Source organism: Protobothrops mucrosquamatus, unplaced genomic scaffold (assembly GCF_001527695.2).
Source record: "Protobothrops mucrosquamatus isolate PMUCROS unplaced genomic scaffold, P.Mucros_1.0 scaffold347, whole genome shotgun sequence".
NCBI lineage: Eukaryota > Metazoa > Chordata > Lepidosauria > Squamata > Viperidae > Protobothrops > Protobothrops mucrosquamatus.
This window is the reverse complement of record NW_015386684.1, coordinates 592,003-609,589: the sequence shown is the minus strand read 5'-3', so window position 1 is coordinate 609,589 and position 17,587 is coordinate 592,003. Positions and strand designations below refer to the sequence as shown.

The following is a 17,587-nucleotide window of genomic DNA, read 5'->3' as shown; positions in this document are numbered from 1 at the left end:
TCCCCTCCTTCCGCCGCGCCCTCAAGACCTGGCTGTTTCAGCAGGCAGGACTGGCCTAGGGGTAATTTTAAATTGGTTTTAATTGAATTTTAGTAGTGCGGCCGATTCGAATATTTATTTTTAATTTATCTTAGATTTGTATTTTGTATAATTGTTTTAACTGGCTGTAAGCCGCCCTGAGTCCTCCGGGAGAAGGGCGTGGTATAAATGAAATAAATCTTAAATCTTAAATCTTAAATAATTTATTCTAGATTTCCTTCTGAGTTGCACTTGAAAAATTAAAACATTGCCCAGTAAATATTAGCGGTATTTGCTTACCATAAATCTATTTATTTGTGAAAAATCACAAATGATTTCCCCCCCATACAATAAGGCTTTTATTGGGGGGGAAAACCCTTTATAGTGTGTTGTAGATTAGGGAAGGAAAAAAACAAGGATTTTAATTGTTCTATCTGGAAGTTTGAGATATTATGACTATCTGGAATTCTTATAGATTATAGAGTGTTGTGTTGGAATTTCTCAATGAGCTTCTAACCCATTGCATTTTTTCTGCTTGCTAGAAACAGATTTTGTGGGGTGGAGGTGCGGAAAATGACACAGTACTGTATTAAATAGATTCTTGCAGTATTCTACTGTGAAAGAATATCCACCACTTTGGGATTTTCAGTTACCATATTTTTACAACTGAACATTATCAGAACATCATGTGGATCCTAGAGGTATATAAATAGAGAATTGCTAAAACTGATGATTATAGCTTTATCGTAAGAAAATCATCAGGTGGGATTTATGAGTGAGTAGAAGCCACGACTCACTAAAAGTATTGATACTTGTCTTAGTCTGCCAAACAAACAAACAAATAAAAACAGGGATGATGCTCCAGACTTATGGAAGAGTACTCTATTAACAGATAGTCCAAAATTGGTTACATGGATGTCACAAATGAAACATTGCATTCTTTAATAGGAAATTCGTGCCAGCTGTCAGTGATGGTAGCGGTAGGTGGTAGTGTTATGTTTTGGAGATGCTTTGCTGCCTCAGGAGCTGAAGAGTTTGCCATTGTTGAATGAAGGACAAATTTCTGCTTTTTATGGAACATTTTAGAAGTCTCAGGCCCATTTGCCTTCCCTTGGGAACAAATAGATAAGGTTCCATGGAACTTAGGAGGATCAGTCCTAAGTCTCTTGAGTCTGCACAAGGACTCAAGGCTAGATCCCCACTTGATTCCTCCTTCCTTGCCTGGCTAGGAGTTTCCCAACACAAGTAAGTCAGACAAGAAGACTGATCCCAAACTTATAATGACGTCTATATGACAATGGATGTAGAAGAAGAAACTCAATTTCTGAACCTAAAATATCCTTACCCAAACCTCATAGAAATATAGTATGACTTGAGAAGATGAGCACATACTAGAAAATCCTCAAATGTATTAAGTTGAAACTGTTTTCATTGGAGGGATGGATCAGAATTCCTATACAACAAAATGAGAGAAAGCCGCCTGGGAAAGCCAAGGGAAATCATCAAAACAATTAAAAAACAAAAATTAGAATATTTCGGACATGTGATGCAACATCCAGAAAAATATGGCATACTCCATTTAATCCTCCAGGGAAAGATTGAAGGCAAACGAGGTCCAGGCAGAAGAAGAACATCGTGGCTTCAAAATCTAAGGGATTGGTTTGGACAAAACTCAGCAGCAATTTTTCGTGCGGCTGCTGATAAAAACAGGATCGCCAACATGATCACCAACATCCGATAACGGATATGGCACAAGAAGAAGAAGAAGAATATTTTTGCAGGACTGTTAGTTTTGTCGCTAAAAGAGGTGCAGCAACTTTCTATGAGGCTAAAGTGACAGTTACTTATGCTCCATGGGACATGGAACTTTCAGTGACTTAATTTATACATTAAATGAAACAAGCATCAAGAATTGGTGTTATTTGTTCACTTAGGCTTTTTTATATCACTGGGCCTTATATGAAACTATGTTACTTGACAGTGGCCAAGATCAGCAAATACTTAGAAAATCCAAAATGGAATACTTTTTCATTCAGAAGTGTAACTCTAAAAACTAGTGCTTTTGTTGGTGCCTGCCTTTTATAATTTGGATGTCAGTAATTAGTAAAAGAAAATTGTTTGTCATATATATATGCATAATAATATATAGCACAAGTCTTAAGTTAAAAATTAACCTAAGGGTTTTACTGCTTTCCAGTTTTATTTACTAAAAATCTTTTACAACAAGCTGTATTTTTGGTTGCTTGATGATTCCATACAAAAAACAGCAATTTGAAAAGAGGAAAACTAATTTGTGTACAGAAATAATAAATAGTAACTAAGACAGGATTTGTCTTATCTATAAATAGAATAAAAAAAGGTAGGCTGTCGTTTCTTAGCAGAAAGTTTTTATAGTTGGCTGAGTTCATAGAAAAAGCCACCTGTTTAATTTCATATGATGGTACTTGGAGGAGAACATATACTTATTTTTTCAGATTCCTGTGGTTCAGATATTCTATTAAAGCACTTGCATCTCAAGCTAAGGGCTTTAAAAGTCAAAATAGTATATTGAATTGTGTCCAGAAACAAATTAACATCTTATGAAATTCCGTTAGTATAATAAGATCACACTAATGGATGTCAGGATTTGAACTGGTTGAAGTTTATGAAGGCTTAGCCAAGACAGATCCACACATAATAAAAATTGCTACGACATAATTCTGAGCAGGTTATCCTTTTCCATGATATAGTTTTGTGTACAGATTTTGCTTAGGAGAATAAGCAGCACTGTTAGAAATGTTAAGATATTTTTTTCTGAACAGCTTCACGGGGGCCACTGCTCCATTATTTTAGACTGAAAGCTAAACATAATGATTGAAAAATAAGCAGAAAGCCAGCCTTACAGTGTGATACTCAAGTAACTTCAGTCATGTTTCACATTTTGAATCGCTTTGTACTTTTAGTATGGTTTGCTGCTGATGTCTTACTTGTTGAGAACTTTTAAAAGATTTTGAAGTTGGAAGCAAAGTCAGCTGTGTTTACACTAAGCTTATAAAGTTTTCATCTAATTACGGGCTCTTACCTTTTTTTGTTTGTTTTGATGTTTGTATAAAGAAGTACTTTAATTCAAATCTGTTTTCCTTTGCTAAACTAAACCTACCCCCTTTCTGAATCCCAAGACTATTTAGAACCCCACATAGCTGCTATTCATTTAATTCTAAAAGCATCCCATGGAATTCCTAGTTGCAGAAATATTCACAGGTCTGATACTGCTCTTTTTGCCCAGAGACACATTACTTAGATTGTGAAGTTATTGCTCACAGTAGGTAAGTGAAACATATATATGCCTGATAACTGCAAAGAATAGTTTTGTGTAAATTGGACAAATCAGATTATTAATACTTGGTTCTGAGGAGGCCAAGATGGATTGTTATTATAATTAATTGGATAATTGCAGATTATAGCATAATAGTATCATATGTCCACAAGCTTTAGGAGTCCAGCCTAAAATAAATCCTAATAGCTAGAAATAAGAAAGGATCTCCTGTCATCTTGGAGATAAGGACTGTACTAAAGACTTCTTGTCTTTTACCAAAATTATTTTACGTTGATTTATGTTAAATGTATAAATTACTTTCTTATGTACAATTTGCTGCATTAGCCGCTCACCAAACAAAGTTTTCCTTCCCTCTGTCCCACAAATTGAGTTGGCATTTCTATTCGATTTAAAGAATCGCCATTGTTCTTTCAAGCTTGTTAAAAAGTTGCCTTGACTGCCCTTTGTTTTTCAGCGGTTCATTCTTGTATTGAAACTTCAGTGGTTTATAGTTTTCTTTAGGATTCTCTGTGTATATGGATTAAGAAGAAGCTACTAATTCAGAAACAGTAAAAAAAATTCCCTATACCTATGGTAATTCATAATTTTAGGGGTATAGATAAATCATTACAGTGACAAAAAATGTTTTTTTTTTTCTAAAAACTGTAATACTCTGAAATACATCCACTCAATGGCATAAATGCAACTTTTTTTCACAGGTTTGTTAAAGTTCTGCACAGTAGGCTTTTGTGGAATTGGTAGTTTGATTGACTTCATTTTGATTTCAATGCAGGTAAGTTCAAAACATCCAGTATGAAGGTCCTTTTTTTAAGTCTGAGATACACTTAGACATCTAGCAACAGATTTCAGACACATTACTATTTTTTTTTAATATGAATAGTTGACTCCCACATTGCCTTTTTATGTTCCCATCAGTTTTGAAAGCAGCTTGTCACAAGAACTGCAGAAGAATGTTACATTTTATGGTTTTTAGATTTGTTTTTAGATAAGAAAAAGCCTATACACATTCTGTGCATTTAGACATTTAAACATCAACTTGCCCGTATATCATTATGTTGCTTTCCTATATTGCAAAATTATCAGAGAACCTTTTATATTAAAAATATATTCAGAAGAATGTGTAAAAATCGGAAAAACATAAAAATACATTTACTGTATATTTGAATATTTTATTAAATGGATGTTTAATAAGTACCTACATATGCAAACCTCCTTTGTGTAAATGTAGCAGAAACATTTGCTAGCACAAAGTTTCTGCTTATTAGAAAGTTAGTTTCTATTGTTGCATACAAGCCAGATCTAATATATTGGTTCCTCTTAGTCAAAGTCTTAAAGGATTTTAAAAAGTTCATTAAACTCCAGTAGTTTTAGTTGCACTCCTAGCAGTTTCACAAGTTGAAGTGCATCAGTTCTTATTTTTGTCCTGATGGAATATTTGTGTTACACATTTTTATACTTTTTCCTTGGAATTAAATTTGCCCATATTTCGTATGAAAAAAGTACTTGAAATTCCATGTATAACCTCAGAAGTTAATTTCCATGTAACTTTTAATATAGCAAAAGGGAAAAATCCAGAGAGCTTTAATGACTGATAATGAATCCGAACCTTGGTTTCTGGTCCTAGACCAACTTGTTAGTTACAATTCCTTCTTAACTCAAAACTTTGTGGCACTGTGATTCCCCCAAATTATAAGCAAATTGGTGCAACTTCTTCTCAGATAAATTAACAATTTCATAAGAATTAGGTTAGGTAAGAATTAAATATGCCTGTTGTTTTCAATTATCAATATATTTTACAGGTTCTCCTACTTTGTGGAACCTTACACAGACAAAGCCAACGTTCTGTCAAAATTCTCTCTCTCCCACTTTGTCTTTCCAAGCCTGTAACTTCTTGGGGAAATGCCTTTTCCTTAAAACACGTACAGGCTATTTGTCTGCTTACGTCAAGGAACATTTCATACGTGTTATGAGTTTTATAGTTGTTTTGTAGTCATATTAAATACAACATCGTGCATATGGAGAAGGTTGCAGAAGATTTCTGTGTGTGGTGTGTATTTTAAAACAAATTTTTTAACAATGTAATACTTTCTTTTCCAGATTGTGGGTCCTTCTGATGGTTCTAACTACATAATAGATTATTATGGTGCAAGGCTTACCAGGCTGAGTATTACGAATGATACATATAGAAAACCTCAAATGTACCCTTAATCTTACCAGTAAGTTCCTTAATCTGAATATCAAAAATGTTGTCTTTGACCAATCAAGCCATTTTTGTCAAACAGAGATTATTTTATACCAGGTGTAGGAAATAGTTTTATTATTTCATCCCTCTATATAAAGCAGGGGTGGGCAACCATGGCAACTTTATGACCTGCGGACATCAACTCCCAGAATTCTTGAGTCAGCATGGCTGGCTCAGGAATTCTGAGAGTTGAAGTCCACAGGTCAAAAAGTTGCCATAGTTGCCCAACCCTGCTTTATGTAGAGGGATGCAATAATAAAGCTGTTTCCTTTCATTCCTTTCAGTTAGGATTTCTGAAACTGTCTGTAAAAATAACTTAATTGGAAAGAGCTAAGGGATCGATAAGATTTTGTTGAATGCCTTTTCAGTGTGGTTCTTGCCTGCTTTTTGTCAGGATCAGTGGCTCTCTCCACTTATACAATATACATAGCCATCCAAGAGATTACTTTTTCAATGGAGGTGAATTTATAATAGGCAATAACATAAAAAGAAGACGATATGTCCTGTGTAGATATGTATTCGCTGATAAAATTGATTTTGATTTTTAACAATTCTGAAAAACATGTTTTATCCTTGTTCAGCATCTGTGAACAAGATAAAATTGTCCATATTTAGGAAGAAACGTTTTAAAAATTAGATTTTGAACGTAACATACGGTAGTGACAATTTACAGTATTTAATTTATATCCCGCCTATATTATTTTTATAAACAACTCAAGGCAGAAAAAATACCCAATGCACCTTCCTATTCCTTTTTTCCCCACAACAAGCCTATAAGATAAGTTAGGCTCAGAGAGAGAGATTGGCCCAAGGTCACCTAGCCCGCTTGCATGGCTAAGGGGGGACTAAAACTCCTGGTCTCCTGAAATTTAGCCTGATGTCCATTGTCCCATGTATTCAATCACTATCTTGGATATAAAATTAAAAACACAAAAATGCTAAAAATTGCTTTCCAGAGACCACAATTAAGAAAACATCATCCAGTTGATCCTTTTCCTTGTCACTCAAAAAAAAAGAAGATATTTTAAATGTTGACAATCACATGCTAGTAGGTTGTATAAACATTTTTACTCTTCCTCCATGCACAAAATCTCCTTATTTTTTATTTATACTGTCAAAATAGTGAAATATAGCCAAAGTGTGCACAAAACAGTGTTCCACTCTTTTAATCATAGGATAAAAGATAATATATTCATAAGTTTTATTTTGTGTTTGGTAGTATATTTTTTTAATTTATCCAAACCCTGAAAATTTAAATACTATGTTAGCCAGTAAACTCTAGTCATGGATCCACCCCTGTTGTCATTGGCCTGAAGCTGAAAAGGTAGATAGAGACAAGGGAAAAGTCAATTAAACACGTGTTCAGAAATTAAGAATCATTTTGGAAATAACAAAAAGCTGACTGACTGACTGATAACCTGAGTGCTGCTTTTAAATACTTTGTTCATGGCTGATTGTAATATCATCATCCCCTTTCTTTGCAAGCTGTGTTTTTCAGAAAAACTGCCAGGTTCAAAAATGTAGATATAGACGGACTGTTAGGCTTTTGAACTGTTGAATTTCCAAATGCAACAATTACTCTACATTTGTTGAAATTTGCTGTCAGCTTGTTAAATACAAAAAAAATGTGCTCTGTGCTTGTACTGTACATAAGGACAAAACCTCAGGCAAATATGTAGGGATTTTTTTGTATTTTGGGGAAGTATTTTTCAAATTATTGCTGTCATTCTTTTGCTGTTTGTGGAAGTCTGGTAGCAAAACAAATTCTTTTACTGTTGCTTCTATTGTTTAGTATGGGAAAAAAATTAAAGTATAATCTTTTAAAAAATCACTATTTGGGTTAATTTTTCTGGGTCTAGATGAGAAGCAGCACTCAGCATTGAGTACCACATCGCCTTTTTTTTTTTTTTTAACTGTAGGACATCAGGCTTATTTTGAATTCATTTTGCCCCAATATAATATTAAGATTGTAACATTATTTCCCTCCATATCTCTAAAGAATATGCTGTATGTATCTTTAATGAACAGTAAGTAGTATAAAGTCATGCTGTCAGCTTTCAGACTAAATAAGGCATTTGTACGAGATACCTAAAGACCTGATTTAATGTTCCAATTGTAGAACATTGTACAACTGCAAGGCAATTGTAACTAAAATCCTCTTCTATCTATATTGACAAACTTTTCATATGGTCCTTCTCACTCTTTTATCACATGCAAAAATGACATAGTTTAAGTTCAACATGTAGTCATATTTTCAAAATAAAGTTACCTCTTACCTTACTTTGATAAGGCAACTGTAGTAAATATATTATAACTGCCGGTGTGTATTAAAGGCTTTAAATGTATTTTAAATGTGATAAATATCTTCACCCAGGAACAGAATGTGCACTTAAGTGGTGAAACTCATGAGATATTAATTATAGTTATCTTATTTCAGTAAAGCTCTTCAACCCATTAAGTGTGTACGTAAGTTTTTTGTTACAGTGGGCTGAGGTATTTGTTATATTGTTATAGCAGCTACATTTTAAGTAATATTTTTCACGCTATTAATATGAATTGAATTAGCCAGCACAGTATAATCTAAAAGCTTAATTCAAAACTTGGGATAGACTGTAACGTTCAGTGGCAATCCAAAAACCCACTGAATGTTACAGTCTATCCCAAGTTCTGAAATTTAAACTTAGATTATACTGTGTAAAATCTGTAAAAATAAAACAGAATGACACACTTTCCAAGGCAGACCTGGGCATCCCAGTCAGGGAAAGGGGATTGGCAGCAGAGGGGCGGTGTTGGCATCGGTAGTGCGGCAGCAGCATTGGGGATAAGTGAGCACAGCTTTCCACATCAGTCCCAGGTTGTCATGTGACCCCTTGGGAAAATTAATTGCCCACCCCTGTTCCAAGGGCATTTTTGGTATAAGGGTTGAAGCTGGGGAGACTCGGATTCTCATGTAAAAGAAAGCGGCAGAAAACATCAAGGTCAGGAAATGATTAGCCATACAAATGTTGGCATGAAAAAGTGAGAGTGTCAACGCTGCTAACATCGGATGTTTTTTGCTTTGACAACAGATGGAGATGTAGCCATTTTCTTCTTTTCGCTTTTAGAGTTAGATGATGCTGGGGAGGGGGGGAACGTGCATGAGGGTTCAGCTAGACATAATAATACTGGACCTAGCGTGAGAATCAAGGTTGTTGAAATAAGAGATGATAAGAATTGGCGGGCTGGAGAGCTGGAGGGAAAGCCCGTGCTTTAAACTAATTGGGGAATGTGATTTATGACTGTTAATTGGAGGAGGGAATTGTGCTTTGATACTATGTGCTCGGGGGGGGGGATTCAGTTTTTGGTTTCGATTATGTTAGTGCCAATGTTATGCTTTTTGAATAAAGATTCTTTAAGGCAGTGGTTCTCAACCTTTTTAATGCCGCGACCCCAACCACAGCATTCAGCTCCTGATTTGGCCAGCATTCAGCTCCTGATTTGGCCAGCATTCAGCTCCTGATGGGTTGGCCAGCATTCAGCTCCTGAAAGGGACGGGCCCTCGCGGCGTGTACGCACCAAGGCGGGGGACGCGGCCGGCTCCGCATCGACCGTTCGCCGTCTCTGCCTCGTCCGGCTGGTGGTCGACCGGGTGCCCATGGGAGGTAAGGCACCCGCCGGAAAAGGGGGAAAAAATGGCAGACAAAAAAAATGGCGGACAAAAAAATGGCGGACAGCCTTGCTTGGCGACCCCCATGAAATGGTCGATCGACCCCAAATGGGGTCCCGACCCACAGGTTGAGAACCACTGCTTTAAGGTAAACAATGCTTCGAAGTTCTTTGAAGAGTTTCATCTGTCGGAACCATGACAGAGAGTAGAGATCCAAGTTTCAAACATATATAAAAGAAAGGATTCCTCTGTCGTGCTAGATGAAGCTAGGTATGGCTTCCCAATTTTCTGCAGTAAGTTTACTTCTTGAGTCAGCTCTGGAAAAGTGGACAGGAAAGAGAATATTTCACTGTACCTTGACGTTATTGAATAAGGTGACCGCCACATATGCCATTTACATTTTCGATAATTAAACCCGTACATATCTATCTATTCTGTTAATGGATAAAGGTGTTACGGTACTAGAGGATGCCAAATAATGTGGCTGAATCTGCTCATTACTAGTAGCCATATTGGTATTGTAGTTATCTGAGTTGTAGTTTGGAAGACAGTAAGAAAGAATGTTTTTCCATACAGTGGATATGCCTGATGTTAATTATGTTCTCTTAGTTAATTAGGCTATATTTGGATTCATAAGCATTTATGGGCAAGGAATAACTGCAGAATGTATTTTAGCAAAACTGTTTCGTTTGATTCCCTCATACTTAGGTCTCCTATTTTCTATAGCAGACATGTCAAACACAAGGCCCAAGGACCAGATGCGGCCCGCGAAGTGGTTTCATGTGGCCCGCGAAGCCATCCTGGAAACAGTGAGGGAACGGCCCCCGCTGCCTTGGCCCTGGCCCAGGCCAGCCGGGAGCCAATGTACAATTTTGTGATGGCCATCTTGACACTTGCCCTGAGGCACCATGCCTTGGCACTTGCCCCGGTCCCACCCCCTTCTGCCAGAGACCCTCAGATCTGTCCCACTCCTGCCCAGGCTCCCACAGGCACCCTTGACGCGAATGATGTAGAACTGGCCATGCTCACCCACTAGGCCACACCCACTCCATCCACGCCCACCCAGTAGGCTGCACCCACTCTGGCCACACCCACCCGGCCTCCCAAGGGCAACCGCAATGCTGATGCGGCCCTCAGTGAAATTGAGTTTGACACCCCTGTTCTATAGGCATATACTGTATGTATAACTTAGAATTTGCATTGTTCAGCTCACTAGCAACGTCTCTTTTATCCCGCGCTGATCACTAAGACCAAAAGAGTTCTGTTTAAATCAAATTCTCACTCAAGGCTCAGGCTTTAATAGTAGGAAGCAAATAACTGAACTTTTTAAATTTCCAGTTGTGAATTCTGAATGTTTTACTCCTAGGTTTTGCTTCAATGATAACATTACATACAATCCATCTGATTTTTAAAAATGTTGTGAGCTATCTATGGATTTCTTACTTATTCTTTATGGGAGGTTATGTAGGCTTAAGTGGTGTGTTTAACAGTTCATTGCATATATTAAAAAAAGAATGTGCCTGCTTGCGGAATCCTTCAGAAAACAAAGAAAATATATAGTAGTTTCAGCAGTTGCATATGAAGCGTCATGTTCCTAAATTGTGTTTGACAGTTCTAGACATCATAATCTATTAATGTAATTGCTGTGTAAATCCTCTTCTGAAGAAATTTGCTTTATCCCTCTTCAGAACTGGATGTTTATATGGCTGTACAACGGTACATTTATACAGAGGAGAACTACATTGTTTATAACAATGGACTTAACGTTCATTTTCAGCTTCTCCCTCAGACAAAAATGAAAAAAAAATACTTTTATTTGTTTTATGATAAGCAGGGAAAAGGTTTGGCTTTCAGTTGATTGATTTTTAGTATGGTAATTGTTCTAGCACAGTCTGCTTATAACCACAGTATATGTTCACGTCTAAGAATTGGAAAAATTATGTTTTTCCTTTGCACAATTCATTATTTTCTACCAGCAGAAGCGCAGCCAAAAAATAATGTGAGTATTCTTCTAATACAGTCTCAGGTTTTGGTCTGTTTTTGTAATGTTGTCTCCTCTTGATACCAGTTTTTAAGGAAAACGTGCTCCACTTAAATGCTTCATGTAGACAGCTTTCTCAGTTCCGTTGCCTTCAAACGTTTAACCTGAAAATGTCAGTATCGCTAACCCATGCCTCCTTGCTTAACAGAATAACAGAGTTGGAAGGGACCTTGGAGGTCATCTAGTCCAACCCCCTGCTCAGGCAGGAAACCCTATACCATTTCAGACAAATGATTCAGACAATCCCTTAAAAACTTCCAGCATTGGAACATTCATAACTTCTGGAGGCAAGTTGTTCCACTGATTAATTGTTCTAACTGTCAGGAAATTTCTCCTTAGTTCTAGGTTGCTTCTCTCCTTGATTAGTTTTGGTCCATTGCTTCTTGTCCTGTCTTCAGATACTTTGGAGAATAGGTTGACCCCCCTCTTCTTTGTGGCAACCCCTGAGATATTGGAACACTGCTATCATGTCCCCCTTAGTCCTTCTTTTCATTAAACTGGACATACCCAATTCCTGCAACCGTTCTTCACATGTTTTAGCCTCCAGTCCCCTAATCATCTTTGTTGCTCTTCTCGGGACTCTTTCTAGAGTCTCAGCATCTTTTTTACATTGTGGCAACCAAAAATAATCTCTATACTAAGTACAAACATGTCTCTGCTAGTCCTGACAGCTCTACCTTTTATGCATAGGTTAAACAGGAAAAAGGTTTAATATGTGTTTATATTACTTCTATAGAACTTAGTAACTTAGATAGGTTGGTATCATGTCATGAGGTTTCTTTATATAAGTTGCTCTGTTAAAGGTAGTGACTTCTTTGTGTCTGGCAGGTATGCAGACACATGGCCTTCTAAGTTCTGCCTTGTAATTGGGGTAAAATAAGTAACATTTAATTAGTGTGTGAAACAACTGAAAGCTGAACAAAAGTACATCATTCAGGAGTATTCTATTCCAGCGGTTAAAGTGAGATTCTACAACTGCTGCATTGTATTTTTGTATCGTTCAAAGAAGGTGGTCTGAGGTATCTAATGTCCCAGTTCACATCTAGCATATCAAGTTTAGGCAGTAGTTTTAAATATTGTAGATACACCAGTAGAAGAGACTAATAGTGGCTCTGGGTTGAACTGTGGAGTTGGTACTCTTTGAGCTTGGCTGTTTGGGCTGCACTGATTATGTTACCTAGTTTGACAATGAAATGTCTGCAGAAAAACAACCAAGCTCAGAGAGTACTAAGGATCCCACACTGTAGATATACCTTAGATCAGCAATTCTTAAAGTTTGGAAGTCTCCAAGACCCTTTTATGAGGTGCACAAAATAAAGTAAATATTTTTTTTAATTGTTCGGTTTAATTTCTAATATAGTAAATATCAAAAAGCCAGTTTGGTGTAGCATTTAAGGCATCAGGCTAGAAACTGGGATATTGTGAGTTCCATTCTGTCATAGGCACAAAGCTGCCAGGGTGGCCTTGGGCCAGTCACTCTCTCAGCCTGAGGAAAGAAGCAGTAGAAAAACCATTTCTGTAAGCTTGCCAAGAAAACTGCAGGGACCTATCCAGACAGTCTCCAAGAGTCAAGAGGGACTCAAAGACAACCAGACACACAAATATTGATAGCTGACATAAATCAAAGCTCTTTGGGATCCTCAAGCATTTTTAAGAAGGTAAAGGGTTCATGAGACCAAAATGTCTGAGAACCACTGCCTTAGATTATAGACAATGACATAAGGAAGGAAGAAAAACAAATACGTTTATCCAACATAGTTATCGAACTATGGATTTGCGAGCACTGGGTGGAAATATGTTTGAGGTACGTGGTGACATTGTCAGAAGAAAATTCCATTGGGTGTCCATTGCATGGTAACTTTTCTGAGTATAGAATCTTACACAGTAAAATAAAGGAGAAAACAAAGTTGAAGACAAGCTAACCTTCCTCCTTGCTAATACGGTACAACTGCTAATACGGTACAACTGCTGTTCAATAACAGTCCTTTATTTTGCTATTGCAAGGGGGAATAAAGCTGTACAATCCTAAACCTTTGGGCTGTGCTCTGTGTACTTGGAGTACTACATCTAGTTTTGGTCACCACAATGTAAAAAAGATGTTGAGACTCTAGAAAGAGTACAGAGAAGAGCAACAAAGATGATAAGGGGACTGGAGGTTAAAACATATAAGGAACGGTTGCTGGAATTGGGGATGTCTAGTTTAATGAAGAGAAGGACGAGGGGGGACATGATAGCAGTGTTCCAATATCTCAGGGGCTGCCACAAAGAAGAAAGAGTCAAGCTATTCTCCAAAGCACCTGAAGACAGGACAAGAAGCAACAGATGGAAACTAACCAAAGAGAGAAGCAACCTAGAACTAAGGAGAAATTTCCTGACAGTTAGAACAGTTAACCAGTGGAACAACCTGCCTCCAGAAGTGGTGAATGCTCCAACACTGGAAGTTTTTAAGAAGAGACTGGACAGCCATTTGTCCGAAATGGTATAGGGTTTCCTGCCTGAGCAGGGGGTTGGACTAGATGACCTCCAAGGTCCCTTCCAACTTTATTATTGTTGTTGTTTGTTGTTACTTGCCAAGGAGGAAAGCTTTAAATGTATTCTCTTGTACTTTGGCTATGCACCCGTTTTATGGCTGATCTTTTTTTTCCCCCCAGGAGTTCACTTACTTTATTTGAGTGTGAGAAGATGCCTGTGTATGAAATGACGGAAGAGGACCGTCTTCAGACGATTGAGAAGTTTCATCAACTCTTGTCATCAGCTCTTTGTGCACAAAGGAAAAATAGTAGGCTATATTATAATGCGCTCTGCTGATCCTACAAAAGGCGTCAGAGCCTTTGCGCCAACTGTAACCTTATTGAAAAGAAGACAGTGACTTATCTTTTAAATTATTTGATAAATAAAAGCAAAAGATGGACTTTTAATAATGAAGGCGTCATGACCTACTGCCCAAAGGACTTTATACAAGTTGTACAAAAACTGAAAACTGTGTGTGGATGTAAAGGGAAAAACAGGAAGAAATTACCTCATCGCTCAACGTCCCTTTCCCTACTGCTATTTGAAAAGGAGAAATCACACACCAGAATGTGTTGTTGTGCAGATGTACCAGGTTCCAGCTCATTCACTCCTTCCCTCCCTCACATCAAGTACATTCTGTACTTTTGGCAGTAAGTTGATGGGATATTTAGAAGCTGTGAACTGTTCTGAAAGTTTCGCATAGTGGGTTATGGGCCATGTGTGTTTGATCAAAATTCAATTACTGCACTGCGCCAGGCTTGGAAACCTATCATTGCGAGTTATGAAGTATGACGAAATAAGCTTCTCTAATTGGTTCAGTATGGGGAGCAGTCTCAACCAAGCTTGTTATGATAAATAGCTTCCTATGTTAAAGGTTCTCCAGAGCTTAAGTGTCTTGGCTCACCTCCTTCAAAAGAATAAGAATATTGTTCCCTAGGAACATTTACATCATTGTCTCTTTTCCCAGGTTGGAGTTAAATATTTGTAGCATTTTTATCTTGCTGTTCTTGAGGAATCTAAACATAAATATATGTCACTTCACCAATCATAAAATATCTTGTGTCCCTGTACCACACTGGTTATTGGTAATGTCACTTTTGTCAGTTTGGAAAATCTTAGCTGTTGTTTAAAGTCAAATCCACTTTACAAGCCCTTTAAAAAATGATGTTGAATACTCTGCAACTCCTAGCTTAGGTTTGCTGCTACTAAAAGTATTCCACACATGGATTCTTTTTAGTAGATTTCTGTTATGGAAATAATCTCTGATTATCCTCTTGTAAGCAAACAAAGGTAGAACTAGAGCAGTCTCAGGCTACTATATACGTGTCTGCATTATGGTGTTTCACGTGCACAGATGCTATTTCACTTTAAGAAAAAGGCATAAAGTATATTATTTTTCTGCTTCTTTGGTTAAGAAACTAGGGGAAAATAAGCCTTGTCGTTCCTTCAGTAATTTGTCTCGTTGAACTCAAATTAGTTATCAGAATAGGTCATTTCTTTTTTCCTGTAGTAATTTAATACACGGTTATAGGGGTTTTGTTTGTTTAATGAGCTTTGATCTCATCATAGTTTGCCTTTATATTTAAATGTCCTCCATAACCTTCTAACAAAAGATGTGTGTAACGCTGAAGTCGGCATTTTCAGCATGTACTACATTTGCTGCAAAATTTCAGTTTTATAAACCATTCCCCTTAGTCATCACTTAATCAAGCGATGACTAAGTGCAGCAATACAAAATTAAAGGGAGAAAAACTTGACACAATAAATATAAAATCTACATCTGGGTAAGATAAGAAACACGTACCCCCCCATTGTTTTTCAAAGTAGAATGGGATCAAATATTTTTAAACAGGTGATAGGAGGAGATACGTAATGGAAAATATCATTAGCTTGGGCAGATGACGCGTTGTTTTTTTTAGAACAAAACTCGGAAGAATATTGCATTACATTTCTTAATAACAATTCTGCAAGAAGTAACTTTACCTTTAAAAATAGAATATGATGGCAGGCATTTATGCTCATCCTCCTTTTGGCAAATCAGCTTTTTTTTCCTATTGAATCTCACTTGATTGAATAGCATTGGGGTTGCCAGAGTAAATGCTATTATCAATGTACAGTAATTAAGGAAATAGTCCTTGTCACTCGAACGGCATCCAGGCTGTGCCTGCTGTAATAAAGTTAAATGATAAAGAAATCTCTTTAAATAAAGTGCAACTGCTGGAGTGTGGTTACTCTTGAAATGCAGTGGAACAATGCAGTGGAAAATTACTGGTGATAGGAAAACATGCCCACTGAACACAATGTAAGGCTTCTTAAATATCTTAAGTAGATAGCATACATAATCTTCCAATTTAAAGATAAAGATTAAAGATGTTAATCCTTCATGTTCAAAGAGTGACAAGCTTGCCCACATGTTCACCTTGAATTTGATCTTCAAGTGACTAATTAATTGAATTATTAGAATTTAGAAATGTTTTGAAACCTAGGTATAAAATGTACAAATTGAGTGTTACGCTTATGGGTTAAGATCCTATACATTTTATTGTAAAGTATCAATACCTTCAATCGTAAGGCCATCTGAGCCTGATATAAATTATGCTACAAACAATGTTTTCTCCAAGGTTAGGCCTTCCTCGTGAAAATATTTTTCTTCCAACGGTATAACTAGCCACGTCTTAGTGGAATAGATAAATAGATCATGTGAACAATAGGAAATGATCTTTGTACCTGTAAACATAAGCTTCCAGCTTGCAAGTTTTTGAGATGAGGATGGCATTAAGGCCTATTCTGAGAGCTGTATCTGGGAAATGTAGATGCCCAGGGAATGAGTAATTCAGGGTAAGGAGCAAGGGTTTTGTTTTGCTAATGGAATACTGCATTATGAAACATTTACAGTAGATGTCATTATAGAAGTGGATTCCAAGATGTGTTTCTTAAAATGTCTATGACTCTTCTGAAATTGTTTAGCTTCTGTAAAAAGAAGAATGGTGGTAGGGAGTCTAGGTTTCTGAGAATGCTGGTTGGGCACCTGGGAGATTATAGAAAAAAGGAGTCTGAATCTCATCTGGCATTAGCCAAATTTTCTACAGACTCTGTTCTGGAAGATACAGCTGCATTCAATATTTCTTTTTCTTTTTGTGGGATTCTTCATGCTGTGTTTGCCTAAAAGCAAAGGCTGTGGTATTGCAGGTTGCACTGAGATATGCTAAAGGTCAGCTGCCTAACCTTCCAGCTGGGATTTGATACTCTCTCCCTAATGGAATGAATAATCACAATGCCATTCCCTCCCTCTTTGTAGGAAAAAAAAAATTGCTGAAGGCCTGGTTCAATTGCCTAAACTAAGTTTCATAAATATTTATTATTTATTCCGTTTATGAATGTTATCTGTTTTTTATGAAATCCAAAATGGATCTTTTCTCGACTGAAACATTCCTAAGGTTTGATCTTCTTTGAGACCTATGCTCCTTGGGCAGTCTATACGAGAGCATTATACTCTTGGAAATATGTATTCCTTAATAAATCAAAGTACATGTTTTAAAACAGATTGTAGTAACTCGTTAAATATTGTTCATACTTTATGCTGTGATTAAGGTTAGTGGATTACTAGCATTGGTATGTTCATCTACTGCCATATTGTGGCTTTGACCATTTCCAGAGCATTTTGACAGCTGAATGTCAGTAACGAATCATGTGCTGACAACTAAGAAGGAGAAAACCTTCACTTTGTACTTGCCATGGGCTCAGATGAGCATGAAAATATAAATAGCAATAACACTTAGACTTATATATTGCCCCGTTGTGCTTTACCGCACT

General features: G+C 37.0%; 1 protein-coding gene across 1 annotated transcript in view; it reads left to right on the top strand.

Annotated features, from left to right (window-relative positions):
- Positions 1–14,821, top strand: part of TM2D1 (TM2 domain containing 1) — a 20,981-nt gene extending 6,160 nt beyond the window's left edge. The window contains exons 5-7 of the mRNA XM_029284054.1: positions 4,033–4,106; positions 5,432–5,550; positions 13,915–14,821. Coding sequence (XP_029139887.1) covers positions 4,033–4,106; positions 5,432–5,542 — 185 coding nt within the window. The 3' untranslated portion in view covers positions 5,543–5,550; positions 13,915–14,821. The remainder of the gene's footprint in view (positions 1–4,032; positions 4,107–5,431; positions 5,551–13,914) is intronic.
- The last annotated feature ends 2,766 nt before the right edge of the window (positions 14,822–17,587 follow it).